Genomic DNA, 17,496 nt, shown 5'->3' with positions numbered 1-17,496 from the left:
CACTCCCAGAGGCAGCATGTCGGCAAGCGTGAAGGCCTGATCCCAGTCCATCGGGCTCGACCTCAGCTTATTCGCAACCTGCTCCACCAGGGAGATCTGCATCAATGGTGCTCGCAGCAGCTGATAACAGAGTAAGTGAAGTGTGACTTGTTAATCAGCTTCCTAATGTAATTTCCTTTTTGAAGCGCGACTCGCTTCATTCAGCCAGCCTAAAGTTACAGAGAGCACCTCTGCATGCAGTCAGTCTGCACAAAGTTGAAGTCAGCAGCCCTAAATGCTTACCTATCAAGCTGACCAGCCTCTCTGTAAGTGTAACCTTTAAGGTCTTCTACAGTTCTGGACCGGCAGGCAGTTTGCCCCGAGGGCGGGCCTTAATGTCTCTGGCCTTGGGTTAATATCCTGCTGCGCAGTGTTGGCCCACTACGTCTTGAACAGTTTTATAGCTAGCGCAAATTCGACCGAAGGTGTTGTTGCAGTGCTATCATAGTAGGAAATACTAACCATGGTTTTATTTTTAGACATAATGCTCGAAAAGTTGCATTTTACCTTTGGAGCATGTCGGCACCCCAGCCTGTGAACCTCTCTGTTTTCGGAAAAGACTCTGGCATTTAGAAAATAAAAGAGTAAAAATCTGCTATTTATAACGTGGTTTGAGAAATGAAAGCATTTTTTAGGCGCCAGAACTGCTTCAACACACTCCACCTGTCTTCCGCCAACATAACAGAAACACACTAGCCTCTGCCGCAGCCCTCGTGGTTTTCTTGAGGTGATGTTGTTACTCGCTGGTTAAGATCCAATCATAAATTGGTGATAAGTGGATTACTGAACACCTCGAGCAAGTGATATAAATGCCACTTGACCCCAGTGATTGGTAACTTTTTATTGGCTAGTACTTTAATTGACTGAGCCCTATTAGATTTTACAAATACGTTTTTTTTTTTTTAAAGTCCGTTTTTTCCATGTTATTGCCCTCACCCATTTTTCGGTCTTGCCAGTAAATTGTTCTTATATGTCAAAGGGGAATCGCTAGAGAACTGTCGTTTCCAGCTGGTGGCATCCCTACATCTCCAAGCTGAGGTAAATGATAAATAGGAGTGTCTTTAAAGCTCCATGAACTTGACATGTTCATTCATTCCTCATTTCATAGTCGTTAAGCGGGAATATTTTTACCACGGGATTGCACATGCACATTTCTGCCCCGGTTGTGAAGTGTGATATAAGCTGGCAATAAAATAGTTTTAAACGTAATTCTTCCAGCAAAGTGCTGCCAGTGAAGAAATGTAATTTGTGTTAAAGCCATACGCTTAATTCCATAGGTCATGCATGCCCATTTTAGAGACACCCCCCCCCCCACACACAACACACTTTTTTCATCCCAGGAAAAATCCCTGATGTCAAGCTCTTCCATTTCTGGTGCTTTGCAGAAGTTTTAAGATGATCTTAGGGTTTCTTGTTGCTCAAATGGGTGTAATTGTTGATATTTCTATGTTTCTTCTCCTTTTCATTGCTTGATTTTGCGCGCAAGAAAGTGTCACTCATAGTCGATGAAATGTCACTCATAATTTCACTGAAAGTCTGAAAATGTCACACATAGCAATCTGAAACCTTGGCAGCTATGACTGTTCTTCAAAAACAGCACTACGCGTAGAATATAAACTCAATGCCACAGAACCGGGTAGAGTTACAACCGGTTTGTGAGGGCTCCTTAACATATATGCAATTAAATGAAAAATATGGACACATCCATAGTTGTCATTGACCCAGCAATGAGAAATAAGTGCTGGTGCTAAGCACCAGAAAGCACCAGCACAAATTATGCCTTGACAACAGGCTTTCCCAGGCAAAATGGACAGTCTGTTAGAAAAAAAGCACAATGGCAGGCGTATAAACGCATATTCAAGCTACCAAAAATACACCCATAATAGCTTGATTCGCCTAGAGTTTGGTGTAGTGCAACAAAACAAAGAATGCCTTGGAATACAGGCGAAATATTACTACCAAGTCTTGAAGGCTCCTGTAGGATGTGTGAGGAATATGCTAAAACATGCAGAAAGGAGTGCAAACATTGGATCTGGCGACACAGAGCTGGGGTCAAGAGGGCCTAAATTACAGCGCCATCAAAAATGCACTCAAATGTAAAACAAATGTAAGCAAAACAGATTTAGCACACTACGAAATGGGAGTAGGACACCCTGTGCTAATCACAACATATATGAAGCTAAAAATACAGCCCTACTTGAAACAAGCTTTGGAAAGGAAGGCTCTAAAAAAAAAAAAAGAAGAAAAAAAATTAAACCCATTCAGTGCCCCTTCTAATCAAAGAATTAAACCTCGGATGGAAATCCCTTGATCTTATAACCAAGTGTAGAATTTGGAATTATAAAACAGAATCCCTGCTACACTTGATGTGATGTTGTCCCGGCCTGTCAGAGTATCGTAAAAAGCTTCTAAAACCAATGTGGCTATCCAAAGAAGTGTCCTTGTGTAACGTAACTGTGCTCATGTAAAGCCCTCCATTACCTTTGGGTCGAGTTTGAGCTATATAAAGTTGCAAAACAAAATGCAATGCAATCTGTCTCCCCTTTGGGACCTTGTATGTATTTAGCTATGCAGCACATTAGCCTGGGTGCTGAAACATCTACTGTTCTTTAACATGGAGGGGAAAGGAAGCACCAAACTGCATGACACGCCAGGTATGGGAACACATGGAGACAAATATTGCCTTTCAGCAGGAAAAGGTATAGTCCAAAGCTCTGTTTTTAACATAACATCAGGGCCTTCGGGGTCATATCAATGAAAATACAAGATTTGAAAAAATATATATTATTGTCCAAGGGTGCTCGTGGAAGAATTTCTATGGACTGGAATCTAGAGAATGCTAAAGTGATCCTGGTGCAGACAGAAGCTACATGAAGGCTGGATTTGTTTTGAGCGTGAGGTACCAAGAGCACGTCGAGCTGAGCCACAGCTAGACATCTGGTTTGAGATTGACTCTAACCTTTTTGTGGCTCACCCACCTCTATCATATAATGGCAATTTAGAAGACTAAGACATAGAAAGAATATGATTTGAACCTCAAAATAACTTCACGACTCACTGTCCACGCCATGTACATGCTCCGATTCCCCCTGTGTCCTCCTAACAGCACCCTTGACCCACACCCTGATGGCATCAGTGCGGTATTCGGCCATGCCACAGGCTGTTCATTTTTGCCCCTTTGGCACTGGTTTTAGTCATGTTTTGAAGCCGCTGTTAATCCAGCTATATATGGTAAAGTGGGGTTGAAGACTACACGATCAACGCAACAATAAGAAATTAAAGAATGTGGAAGAGAAAAGTAAGATGGGATCAACAAATAATACTGGAAGGATATAAAATAGACTGAGAAAAATGTAATTACTGATGGAAAATAAAAGTATGAAAAGAATGGAAAAAACAAACACATTGTAGGTAATAGGCGTGCTAGGGGCTGTAGGAAAGATTAGCCAGGCTATAGCTTATAAATTATATAATGCTGAGAAGACCTGCTGTGCGCTTCAGGAATTGAACCGTGAGCCTTGTGCTACGATGTTAGCTGCTGTGCTATACTTCATGCCAATAAAGGCACAGTAGAAAATAAACATTTAAATACTACTGCATGAGTAAAAGCTCTTTAAAAAGCTTACGCACCTTGTAACATTATGCGCGTTAGGAAAAGGCTGTGGCAACGTTAACTAGACTTGTTAACCAGCTGCAGGCATACCCTGTGAAAACAGACTTACAATCCTGTAAATAAGCCGAAGCTTGTGGTCGCTGTGCTAAACTTCATGTCAATGAAGGTACAGTGAAATAAAAAAGTTAAAATAAGGCTATTCTAGTGCAAGTTTTTCCAAAAGCTTGCGCACCTTGTTAAAGAAAAGCGAAAAGTGTGCGTATGAGAAGAAATTTGTGGCAATGTTTAGTTCCACCTAATCACAAATAACTAAACTTCACCTGCAGATAACACAAAGTATTTTTTTTGTAAAAATGCTAAGAATAGTAAAAACTCTACATGTAGCATACACCCGGACGCTAAAGGCAAAAAGCAAAACTCAATACAGCTATTTTCTTATTTTTTCCGGTTAATAGTGGGGTTAGGTGAGCACAAACGCCATTGTGAAGGTAATTTACTAACTTAATTGAAAGCTCTTTGAAATGCGCAGTCACCTTCTTGCTAAAAGAAACCAGTGTGCGTACGTGCCAACAAGTCTGTAGCAGTGAAAGACAGTTGCTGCTGTTTGTTGCAATGTCTGTTAAGCTGTTAATGCGTACATATTTTATTGTTAAGAGATAAGATTGGATGAGACGAGAAGTCTGTGATGATGTGAACGGGTTAAATTGAGTCTGCAATTGTTAAGAAAAAGTTTCACTTGGAAAATAATTTTTCAATATGCGATGGTATTATTGTAGTGCACGTGCCCCAAAAAATACTTGACTGTATTAAAAGTTGTTACAGAAAAGAAATGCTCCACCTGCACGCATACACTGTTTAAAACAGACAATTGCGGAAAAATAAAAAGGCAAAACGTGCACTGTATTTGCCAGCTGCACACATGCACTGTGTTTAAAACAGAACACCCCGTAAATAAGCTAGAGCTTGTGAGACAGTGAGGAACATCAGCTATATGAAATGACTTAGGGGGTCATTAGGAAGTCCGCCCACCATCCTTTCGGGGATTGGGACCGCCCGCCATAAGGGCGGGGTCCCGTGTGGGCAGTTAAGAAGCGCATGCCACAGTGGCGGGAGCATCCTGCATTCCTGGCATTGTGGCGGGCGGTGCACTCAGCACCGCCCGCCACAATGCCAGGAAGGCATGTTGAGCACTTCCATGCACAACATGGCAGGCACTGCGCGGTGCCTCCCATGTTGTGCATGGAACTGCTGGGGGGTACCATAGGTACCCCCATGTGCCACCCCACAACATCCTGGGGGCCCGCAACGGGCAGACACCGCCACCATATGAAATCCCTTTCCGCCCGGGTCAACTCAATGACTGGGCGGAAAAGTGGCGGACGGTCTTCCCGTCCGCCGCGGTCCCCATTGCCATACGAATCTGGCGGGGGGGAAATGGGTGGCGGGCAGGCAAGGATGTTGGGTGGATCGCCACGGCCATGCGGGCGGTAGCGATCCGCCCTATATCCTAATGGGCCCCCTAGTGTCTAACTTGGAAAACATTAGACACAGTTGAAACTATATTATATATATATATATATATATATATATATATATATATATATATATATATATATATATATATATATATATATATATATATATAAATAAATAAATAATCAAAATACACACAGCTAAAGAAATGAGTCTCTGCTTCGTAAGCAAGATCGTGTTACGTACCTAGCATTTGTTTTATCAATTTTTGCCGGCTAAAACGTACTGAAGTGCCTAGAAAGGCAGCCTGTTGGTGCTACAAAAAACCAGGGGGGGGGGGGGGGGGAAGGGGGAAGGAAAAAGGTACAGACAGCAGGGGGAGGGAAAAGGAATGGACAGCAGGGGAGGGAAAAGGCCAGACAATGTGCCTTGATGCCCTTTGGGCTAAGTCTGCGCATTATAAACTAAATTTCATTCATTCATAATGGGACGGGGGAGGATGGAAAACACGGATAACGGGAGGGGCATGAATAAAGGTATCGGGGAATACAAATAAACAAGGCGAAAGCTGAAAAGCAACTGAGTCTTAGTCAAATTGCAAGCGGGTGAGCGCAAAGCCTGACGCCATCTACAGTTGTAGCCATCTCATTCGCACGGCTCCGAAATAAAGTAAATAAACCAGCACTGGAAAAAAAATTTTAAATAAATCAAGGAAAGGTAATCGTGCCGTCAAGGGTTTTTGTTAAACTGTAAAAAAAAAAAAAAAAAAAAAAAACAAACAAAAAAAAATCGGGGCGTGGCTAGCAGCCGATCATGGCGGCAGCATAAGGGACGAGCTCCGCAGCTGAAGCGGCCTCTTCGTCAATCCGATATATAATCCGACACACTTTCCAAGCCCTACAGGAGGGTACCGGAGCCCAGGACCGGGTGGTGTAAGCAGCGACAAGCGGCGACACGATCCGACGTCTAGAGACCGAGATACGTCGAAGATGCGGTTTGGCCTACTCCGACCTCTTACGCCGGGGCCTCCCCTGGCTGAGTGGCCCAGCAGGAAGTGCAGGCGGACCTGGGAATCTGGACCGGAAGTGCCCGCGAGGCGCGGGGACGGCAGAACGAGTGCCTCCCGGACAGTCAGAAGCAGCGACGCACGCAGACCACGGGAGTGTGGTGGAAAATAGCACTGTCACCGGCACTCCGACCGTCCCAGCGGTCGACACAGGCGGCTCGGAGTGTGATGGAACCGGTGAAGATGGGGACAGCCGCCATTTTCTAGATCGAGGAAGGTGCTGCGCACTTGGCAACTACCGGCGCTCTTCACCCTACGACACACCCTACTGAGGCTTGAACACTGTCTAATTGGTTTGGGTAGTGAGTTAACGCCGCTCTGTACATCCTGGAGCGTAGGGGAACGAGGAGCACGACATTCAGCGGTATGGTGGGGAAAGGTCCCAAGGGCGGCGCCACACAGACCCGCATCGAACGGTATACCTCCGACAAGCCAACCGCCTCCCCGGCGGGGAAAGACCTGGGAGGCAAGACGGCTGACACTCCAGGGGGAAAGAAGGCGACGCTGGACGATGTCATGCATGCTCTGGCTCAGCTACAAACGACCGTGGGTACGATCTCCACGGATGTCACCTTGCTCAGAGCGGACCTCCACAAAATGTCGGAGAAAGTTAAGAACATGGAGGTGGTTACGAAATCTCTAGTGGAGGACGTCTCCGAACTCCAACGGGAGATGGGGAAGATGGCGCAAGATAATAAAATGCTCCGGGAGAAACTGGATGAACAGGAAGGGCGTTCGAGGCGGAATAACATCCGTATTATTGGGGTACCGGAGTCGGAAGGAGTTAAAGCCATGGACCTCTTTGTGGAGAGCCGGATCACGGATGAACTTAAGCCGAAAGGGCTGTCAAACTTTTTCTCCGTTGAAAGGGCCCATCGGGTACCGGGAGGCCAACCAAAGCCGGGGGCAGCTCCGCGGCCCATAGTAGCCCGTTTGTTTAATTTCCGTGACCAGGACGCCATTTTGCAGGCGGCCAGAACTTCTCCTCCTCTTAAGATCCAGAACGCTACCATCGCCATTTTACCCGACTACACAGCGGAGGTCGCCCGCCGGCGACGATCGTCCTTTGATGTAAAAAAGGAACTAAGGTCGAGAGAACTACCGTACTCCATGCTCTTTCCTGCAAGACTTAGGGTGGTAGAAGAGAATAAAACGTGGTTCTTCGACAACCCGGAAAACGTGCAGGAATGGCTGGAAGGCTGGAGACCGGGTCAGAATCCGAGACGGACAAATCGACCCAAGAAGGATCGAAATGGAGGTCACCGCCAAGACTCCCAGGCTTCGGGAGGTGGACCAGAAAATAGCGACTCTTTGGGGGCAGAAGGCGGCCAAGAGGAGATCGAGGAACAATGAGCATCAGACTATTTTTTTGTTGCAGACATTTAATGCCGCGTAAGCGCTTCCCGCCATTGGGTGTAGCCTGCCCGACCTTGGCAGATTCTTGTTGGACCTCCCTGATGAGGGATCTACTCATAGGTGGGGATTTCAATATGACACTCACGGACACCCTCGACCGGTTTCCCTCCCGAACACACACAGACAGTCCCAGTAGGCTCCAGACCTTTCTAGACGCACAGGGATTGGTGGACATATGGCGCACACTACACCCTGGCCAGCAACAATATTCATATTACTCAGCCACCCACAATAGTCTCTCTAGGATCGACTACTTTCTCGTATTGGGCAACGGGCATCTTACTGTGGCTGAGACAAGTATACAGCCGAGGGGCATCTCGGACCACTCTCCGCTCACTCTGACAATCACTACCACAGACACTAAACGACAGCGGTTGTTCCCGATCTTCCCTGGATATCTTAAAGTCCCACAGATAAGTAAAGATCTGAAGAAAGCTACCCGGCTTTACTTCGAGGAGAATCGGTCCTCGGTAAACTCCCCCTCCACCTTATGGGAAGCGTATAAGACCGTGTTTAGGGGCCAAGCCATTGCCGTTGTTGCGAACCACAAAAAAGTACACAGGAGGGAGGCATTAGACTTAGAATTGGGCCTCGAGAGGGCCAACACCGCCCATATGGCAAATCCTTCAGACGATACACTCCACGATCTACAGGTCCACCAGCATCGCCTCACCGACCACTTAAGGAAGGTCACTGTGGCAGATATTGCTGCGACACAACACAGGGTCAAAGCTAGCAAACTTTTGGCGTGGCTAGACAAGAAGCAGGGGGGAGGGAGGAATATCTTACAGCTCACTGACTCGTGCGGCGTCGTCCACACCCGCCCTGGCGAGATAGTGGAGGTCCTAGCTGATTATTTTAGTGAGGTATACACCCCTACGACAGTGGTGGCGGAGGACGAGGCTCGAGATGCCCTCGAACATGTGCCTCTGCCGAAATTGACGGACCAGGCGTCGAAGGACATCGACGCGCCCTTGACAGTGGATGAGATTCAACTAGCCATTGGCTCCCTTCATTCGGGTAAGGCCCTGGGCCCCAATGGAATACCTATTGAGTGGTTTAAAACTATGTCAGAATCCTTGGGCACACCCCTTATTCAAATGTACGAGGAATGTAGGTTGAAGGGAATGTTGCCGCCGGACCAAAGGATGGCGACTATTGTAGCCATCCCGAAACCAGGTAAACCCCCCAGTGACTGCTCATCATATAGACCCATCTCCCTTCTAAACCCAGAGGCCAAAATTATAGCTAAAGTGTTGGCAAATAGGCTCTTGCCGTGCTTAACTCAATTGATTCACCCAGACCAATCCGGCTTCATGCCGCATTGGAGTACGGCCCTAAACCTTCGCAGGGTGCATGGGGTTGTGGCGAGACTCTCACTATTGCGGGAGCCAGCTGCGATCCTCTCACTAGACGCCAAGATGGCGCTCGACATGGTGGAGTGGAACTATCTCTTTGCAGTACTCGCACGTATGGGCTTTGGTCCGGTGTTTATTTCCTGGATACGTATGCTCTACAAAGACCCCATAGCCAGAGTGGTAGCTAATGGCCATATTTCCAGAACCATACATCTAGGACGTGGCACGAGACAGGGATGTCAGCTTTCACCCCTCCTTTTTGCTCTGGTTCTGGAACCGCTGGCAGTTACTATTCGCACCACGCAGCTTCTGAAGGGGATCCAATGGACTCCATAGTGGGAGGATAGAGTGTCCCTATACGCGGACGACATGTTGATATACCTCACTGACCTGGAGGACAGCCTTCCTAACCGCCTGGCTCTCTGTAATGCACATGGGCGAGTCTCGGGCTACACCATCAATTGGGCGAAGTCGACAATTTTCGAGCTCCAAGGGCCACTCCCGCCACTCCCGGACTCCTGTCCGCTAGAGATAGCGCCCACTTCCTTTAAGTATTTGGGGATCCATATTACCCGAGACGAGGCAGAGTTCGCACGGCTTAACTTGCAGCCTCCCTTGCTCCGACTCCGTAATGATGTGCAACATTGGAAGGAACTCCCATTGACACTACTGGGAAGGGCAGCGCTCTTTAAAATGATGGCCCTGCCGCGCTTCTTGTATGTTCTTGAAAATGCTCCACGTTTGGTACCGGATAGCTTCCTCCAGAAGATAACGGCACTGATCACGGGCCTGCTCTGGGGAAACCGGCCAGCCCGGATCTCGCACATAAAGTTGAATAGGAGTTGGTACGACGGGGGCATCGCGTTGCCCAACGTACGTCTGTACTACTGGGCGGCCCAGCTTAAGATCCTCAATCAGTGGATACACGCCCCGCAAGAAGATCCAGCGTTCAAAGCAGATAGGGCACAACTGGGCACGAACAGTTTGTTGGCCCCACTGTACCACCGTGGTATTGCGGCAAAACTCATTGGGCCCACGAGCCACACTGTTCCTCTATGGTACAAGGCGCAAGCAAAACTGAAATGGGATGGGACCATTACAAAACTTACACCTCTATGGGACACGAAAGCATTGGGACATTTACGACGCACTAAAGGCTTCACCCAGTGGGATAACATCGGGATCTCAACTGTAGGGGACCTATGGACGAGGGAGGGGGTGATTCCTTTTGCAACTCTACAAGAGCAGTATGAACTGGGGGGATAATGAGCTATACAGGTTAGACACACCCTACAAGCGGTAATCCCACCAGACACATCCCCACCAGAATCATCTCCACTAGAGCACCGCCTGCTCACGGACTTCCTACAGGAAGGGGCGACCTCGATGACCTACCGCAAACCGATTAATAACATGCCTGAACCGCTAGAGAAGCTGAAAGACAGATGGACGACGGATGTCGGAGATTTAGATGAATCTGATTGGAACGCGGCCATGGCGTCCCCCTCGTGAGGCAGGCATATCCTCCAAATTCCGCCTGGTGCAGTTAAAGATTCTGCATAGGATTTACTACACTCGCACGACACTACACAGACTGCACAGGGCGGATCATCCCTATTGTCTCAGGGGCTGCGGGGCAGAGGGCACGTTTATAAACACGTTATGGGAATGCCCGTTGATTGTTGGCTATTGGCAACGGGTTCTACGTACCATAGCCCAGGCACTAAACACCTCACTCACCTTGGACCCGCGGATGTGTCTGCTGAATGTCTGGGGGCCTACTGACCTTACCTTTTATGCACGGGCGTGGACCACAATAGGGCTGGTCACGGCCAAACGAGACATAGCACAGAAATGGGGGTCGACTGATCTTTTGTATTGTATTGTGGCATACTTGTATAGCGCAACCTGTCACCACAAAGGGCATCCTGGCGCTTTAACCCGTACTCAGTGAGAAAACAGTAGCTCAGCCTATCCTGGGAAAAAGATAAGTTTTTAGAGCCTTTCTGAAAGATAAGAGATCGCCAAGGCTTCTCAAGGATATAGGCAGAGAGTTCCAGAGTTTGGATGCCGCTACTCAAAAAGAGCGGCCCCCCATCCTCACTCTCTGGAATCGCGGGACTACCAGTAGCCTGGATGACGAGGAGCGTAAAGCTCTAGCTGGACAATACCAGGCAAACATTCGCCGCAAAGGAATGGGGCCCAGATCATGAACAGCCCTAAACACAATACACGCTGCTTTGTAGCGCACTCGTAAATGAACTGGCAGCCAATGGAGTTCTCGCAGTGCTGCCGTAGAAGAGCTGTGGTAGGGGCGAGAAAGGGCGAGTTTAGCAGCAATATTTTGCACCCTTTGCAACTTGCCCAGGAGTGTTACCGGGGCCTCCAGAAGTAGTGCTGCTCAATGGGTCCGTAACATGGACATGCTCATGCTGACTGAAAGAGCAGTATACAAATTACGGGATAATCCGCGTAAATGGAACGGGGTCTGGCAGCTTTGGAATTCCTATAGGGGGGACATATGTGAGCCACTGGATGAGGAAGATCTTGAGGGTTCTGATGATGAAGAAGAACACTGATTGGGAATGGGGTTGGTTGCTGGGCAACGCATACAGGAGTGGGATGGTTTTGTGTTGGGAGTTTTGCTGAGAAGGGGATGGGGTGGGGCTTAGGGTATGGGAATGTCTGATTGGTCCCTTTTATGACGACTATGTTGCTAGATGCTATCGCAGCTACCTCAATGACATGCCGATTCATGTGTGCAGTTTTTCTAGTTTAAGTTCACTGTTCTTTAAAAAACACAAAACGCAAATTGTAATTTTTACGGTGTTAATATACTTCCTGTTCATCGGATCACTTTGACTAATGCCATCGATACACTATCAGGTGGGATTGCCACAATACGTACCGTTTCACATTTACCTTGTGTTATGAATAGGCCCCACGAATGTAAGCTTTTATGTGGCTGATGATACTATTTGTATTTTGCAACAAAAATTAAAAAAAAAAAATTAAAAACTGTAAAATTTCAAACTTATATCTTATTTTGTGGTCCTATGCATTTGACACCACTGATGCACAATTTGTGTCAGACAAGGTTGTTTAGACAAATAGAACTAATACCAGACAGTAATAAAGAAGAGAGAGCAATAGCAGGGTGTATGGAAAAGTTCTGTTTGTTTTTAATTATTCACAAAACAAGAATAAAATATACATGGGTATACCATTTGTTGCAAAAGCTACAATAGGAAAAATATTAATAAAACAGCCTATTTGCAGCAATTGTTGTATCTTATCCACCTATTTACAAATTATATCCTTAAAAGCGGTGGAACAAGCGCAGTTAGACTGCGCTTGTTTATTAATATTTTTCCTATTGTAGCTTTTGCAACAAATGGTATACCCATGTATATTTTATTCTTGTTTTGTGAATAATTAAAAACAAACAGAACTTTTCCATACACCCTGCTATTGCTCTCTTCTTTATTACCGTCTGGTATTAGTTCTATTTGTCTAAACAACCTTGTCTGATACAAATTGTGCATCAGTGGTGTCAAATGCATAGGACCACAAAATAAGATATAAGTTTGAAATTTTACTGTTTAACAAAAACCCTTGACGGCACAATTACCTTTCCATATCTATCGCCCAAGCCCTCAAGGGTATATTGGGTCGCTCATTCTTAGTTGACTTAAATAAATCAAGGCACATTAAATAAGCACGGCCGAGCCGATGCAAATAAAAACAAGCACAGCCAAAGACGAAGGCGCTGACAATGCAAAGAAAAGAGTGCGTATTCTCTTTTAAAGGACAGTGTGTAAAGCCGGCGGTAAAAGATCAAATAAAGGGCGGGGCCAAAAGCGGACAGGGTGGCAACCCTCAGTGTAATGATTTCCTCTGGTGCAATCATTACACTGTGTTTTGCATCATCCATGGTGCAAAAAGATATGCACCAATCAAAATTGGAGGCGGAGCCACGACACGACTTCTGGAATCGTATTGATTCCTAGAAGCCCTCGTATGACGACAGCAACGCATGCGCTGCTTTCGCCAGGCCAAGACCTAAAAAGGGAGCACGGACAGAGAAAGAAGCAGTTTCGGATCTGTTCTCTTGCACCGCATCAACAGACTTGACAAGGTTTGGGAGATACATGGCCATGCTGTGAAGCAGACTTACTGAAAAAGAAGGTTCGGACAAGATAAGAGGAGTTTTGAATAGCAGCAAGCCATTAAACAGAAAATAGATCTGCTGTTATTTTGTCTAAAGCATAGTTTCAAACGATATATGGAACTTTGTCGTAAAGCTGCCTATATAACTTTTTTAATACACAAATAGCAGGCGTGGTGCGTCCATTGGGGCGTGGGGGCGTAGCCCCCCTCCCGCCCGGTTGCAGAGCTGGCGTCTTTGAACTTAAGTAAACTGAATCAGTTTACTTAAGTTCAAAGACGCCGGCCCAAGGGGGAACGAACTGACAATCATGTCAGTCAGCATGACGTCGGACCCCCACCGGTCCGACGTCATGTTGACTGATATGATGGTCACACCAGGAGTAACAGGCAGCAGCACAAGTGCGCATGAGTGGGGACGGAGTGCACCCTGCCCACTCATGCGCACTACTGTCCGACTACTGTCTGCTCTGCTGGTGCATGCCAATTAGGAGAGCGAGGGTTGAGCAAAGGCTCAAAAACGTGGTCTCCTAATGGGCAGGCGAGCGAGTAGTAACCGTGCCCGGCACTCAGGTATGTTTTGATTTGTGTTTGTTGTTTTATTCCCCCTCCCTCCCTCGAGCATGCAGGCCGCCGCTGGGAAGGAAAGCAGTGCTACGAAAAGTAAGAATGTATAGTAGTTCTGCATGAGTTTGTTTGAATTCTTGCCGTGCCTGCAGGTTGAGGAGGAAACTGTATAAATATATTTCTCCAAGCAGGGAATGCTTTCTATCGTTCATGCCCAGATGATCGCTCGGATGCCGGACAGAATGAGTGCATCAGTTAATAACGTAGACACTTTCTCCATGCACGAAAATTCAAGTGCTACGCTGCGCACCCTGAAGGAGTAAAATTGTTTTTTAAAAGGCTATTTGCTTGGAAGCTTTGTTATGTTATGTTATGTTATATGTTTTGTTGAGCGCGACAGCTGCCCCACCAACGGGGCGTCCCGGCGCTAAGAACCATAGCATAACCAACTGAGGAGGGGGGGGGAGAAGAAACTACAGAAGTTGAAATAGGTGCGTTTTTACTGCTTTACGAAAAGCGGACAGGTTGTTAAGGCAACGAATGTGGAGGGGCAAAGAGTTCAATAATTTTGCTCCCATTAATCTGAAGGAGCGACCTCCGATACGGCAGAACTTCGCGCGGGGGACCACTACTAAGTGTTGACCCATGGAGCGAAGATAGCGTTGGGGGGTGTAAGGTGTTAGCAACGATCGGAGAAGTTCGGGGCCATCAGTTTTAAGGATTTTAAAAGCGATGGTAAGAGCCTTAAACTCGATGCGAGCCTCCATGGGCAGCCAATGGAGCCTCTGTATGGTGGCTCTAGCCGAGCACCTTCTGGGCAGGCCTACAATTGCCCTGGCCGCTGAGTTCTGAATACGCTGGAATCTGGTTATCTCGGCTTTGTTAGCGCCCAGTAAAAGGACGTTCGCATAATCCAGCCGGGCAAGGATGGTGGATTGGACAATGAGCTGCCTTGTCTTGGGGTCAAAGAAGCCTAAGATGGGGTTAAGGCTTCTCAGCAATCCAATACATGTAGCTGCTACTTTTTTGGTATGCGACTGGTAGTTCAGTGCGGAGTCCAACCATACTCCTAAGTTCATTACCAGGGATTTGGGAGGGGTGGTGGGGCCCAGCAAAGGGGGCCACCAATGGTCGTTCCAGCCGCTAGTGTTCTTACCCAGGAGTAACACCTTGGTTTTTCCTGCATTTAGTTGTAGACAGTTTGCAGTCATCCAGTTGGCGACTGCAGCTAACCCATCCCTAAATCTTTGTTTTAATAGTGTACATAATGGGTGGATTATACCGTGCTTCCTGTGTTACTACAGAAGCGTTATCCAGGCAATATAAAAAGCTGCGCCATTGTTTATCAGCAGTAAAGTTGTCTTGTGCAAAACAGGAGCACCACGCACGGAAGGCAGGGGTGAAGGAGCAGTACTTGAACTGGAAGGGGCAGTAGATAAAGATGGATTAAACACGCCCATTTGACAAGCCGTAATAGTAAGGTCGAGTGCAAAAGCTGATAATGGAAAAAAGTTGATGTGCCTTTAGTTCAATTGGAAAGGAAAGACCGAATTGCAGTTATAAGCGGAGTGTCTGTGTTAAGGAGCCCTCCTAGGGGATGGATGCTGGCCAAGCATGAGACTACAATTAAAACAGTTAGACTATTAATAATGAACTTGTGTCCCGTGCGGTCTGTTACTGTACGTCTACCAACTAATTATGCATTAATTTAATCGTTTTTGTTGTTATTTTATTTTTCAGTGAGTCTGGCCATTACGGCCATGCCTGCAGTGCACACAGGTCGCGCACACACCCCCTTTAAATTTTTCGCTCAGTTTCTCTCTGTGTGCCTCTCCCCTTACCTCTCCGTGGCTATCTATTACCCTCTCTCTCTCGCGTGTCTCTAATAGAACATGTGCATTTTGGGACAGTCTGACTTCTGCTTGTATTGTGCTAATTTGTGAGCTTGGAGTTGACATGTTCTAAGCATCGTTCATGCCACAACAACATAGTTTGTAATGGAAAAGCTGGCATGTATTTTGTTGTCTACACAGAAGCCCTCCACCATGGCGCCTTAAACCGAACAAGCTAAAAAAAAAAAACATTTCGGTCTATAAGAAATGGTATGTTTCTGAAGCTAGGCCCTGCCACGCACCTCTGAAAGTCATACACTCTGCGTGCCAGCAGTGCCTAACTTCAGAGACTGAACATTTGTAGATAGAAATGATTCTAAAACTAGGTCCTGCTGGTACGCAGCGTGTTTGCTTCTCAGAGAGAGGTGCACAGAGAGTTTGCCAGCTCTATTCTGCAGTCTCGCCCTGATGACCTTCATAAACATTATTTTTTGAATACCGGTTTCTTAACATTTCCGGTTTCTTAACATTTCTTTTTAAAGTGGGAGACTAGTCCATTACAGACATTTTGCAGAAAAGGGTGCTTAGTAATGTTTAATGTAATAACTGCACTTTCACAATTGCTTTATTACCTTCTTGCTTTCTCAAATTTTCTTGAAAATGCACCATTTGCCCACTCTTTTCTCAAAGTTTTCTCAGGGGGAAAGGTTGTTTGAGCTCACTCGCCATGCTCGCTCGCCGCAGGCCACTCCGACACTAATTTCACGCCTCGCCACTTTCAAATGTCACCAGCCACCACTGACAAATAGTATTTTTTTACAACCGCATTCGGACGGAATTTTATTCATGTGGTCTTTTATTAATGTAAGATGTACTACAAAGGATATTAAAACAACTGTGCCCCATTTATTCCGATGTAAGATATATTGCAAATGATTTTAAATCATTGTGCAATCAAACTTTTCATTCATTCACAGCAGGTATTATTACTACTATACTTTATTGATGGAACTTTGAAGGAGGTGAAGCTGAATATGGGTGGTTTTGAAGCCTGGCACTTTCTACAACTATGTTTTGCGGACAAACCACATGTGAACACGCTGATTGAAAGCCTGCATAAGACGGATGCTCAATCAAACTGCTACGTTTAGGACCTCCCTCCGCATGCAGACACGTGCTCCTCTTTACCTGTTGTACTCTGAGAAAACGTAAATGGAAGTCCCAGCGTCGCGACTGCCCGACCCCGCCACCTGCAGGTACACGGTTGCTGGCCCCGGGCGGTCTACGTCACGCCGCTTTTCCCGGTTTTTGATGTGCCGCAAGGTATCCTTCGGTGGCCGCGGCTTCCGGGAACACAGGGGTCGGCTATATCCTTGCTGTTCCTCCATCCTGCTGACCAGGAAGGAACGGCGTAGCAAGAACGCCAAACGGGGCACAAGCATTCAGCTGCGAGGGGGCATGCAGCTCCTGTTCACAGCAGACGCACACTAGAGGATGTCTCTCTTTTATGTCAGTCTTCTGTGCAGTCACCCTCGCCGAGTACCCAGTGCTGTCGCCGACGTCAATTCAGTGTATCTGAACGTGTTACACGAGTCAGACAATATTCAATGATTTTTCCCCTTTGCAAAATGGCGCCTGTACGTCCCATGAAAGGCGCAAATAATGGTCTGACATAACAGCTCTCCCTCCAAGCTAAACTCAAACGTAGCATTCCAGTTTTATATACATAACTCCGAGCTAACAAGAATTTTAGGGCACAGACGCTCTTCAGAGTTCCTTGAGAAGTTGGCATTAATGTTAAGTCTTCTAAGCACTTACAAAATTGTATGCTTGTTATTCAGCGGCTCGTCGTATTTAGTGAAACCTATCCGACAATTTTTTTAAATGCCCTTATTTCGTTTTCTGTGGCATGCGAGGTGGTCTAGAAATACAAACATTCCGTTCCAATATGGCCGCTACAAAACG

The 17,496-nt window shown here is 46.6% G+C and overlaps 1 protein-coding gene across 2 annotated transcripts in view; it reads right to left on the bottom strand.

Annotated features, from left to right (window-relative positions):
* The window catches only part of ELAC2 (elaC ribonuclease Z 2), a 309,189-nt gene extending 292,035 nt beyond the window's left edge, over positions 1 to 17,154 (bottom strand). The window contains exon 1 of one of the 2 annotated variants that reach the window (XM_086930589.1): positions 16,720 to 17,154. In XM_086930589.1, the coding sequence (XP_086786715.1) occupies positions 16,720 to 16,973 (254 nt within the window). In that variant the 5' untranslated portion in view covers positions 16,974 to 17,154. The remainder of the gene's footprint in view (positions 1 to 16,719) is intronic. The other variant, XM_086930588.1, reaches the window with a different exon arrangement.
* Positions 17,155 to 17,496: the final 342 nt, after the last annotated feature.

Source organism: Lissotriton vulgaris, chromosome 7 (genome assembly GCF_964263255.1).
Source record: "Lissotriton vulgaris chromosome 7, aLisVul1.2, whole genome shotgun sequence".
In the NCBI taxonomy this organism is placed as follows: Eukaryota; Metazoa; Chordata; class Amphibia; order Caudata; family Salamandridae; genus Lissotriton; species Lissotriton vulgaris.
Note: the sequence above shows the minus strand (reverse complement) of the source record. Positions and strands in the feature narration are given on the sequence as shown.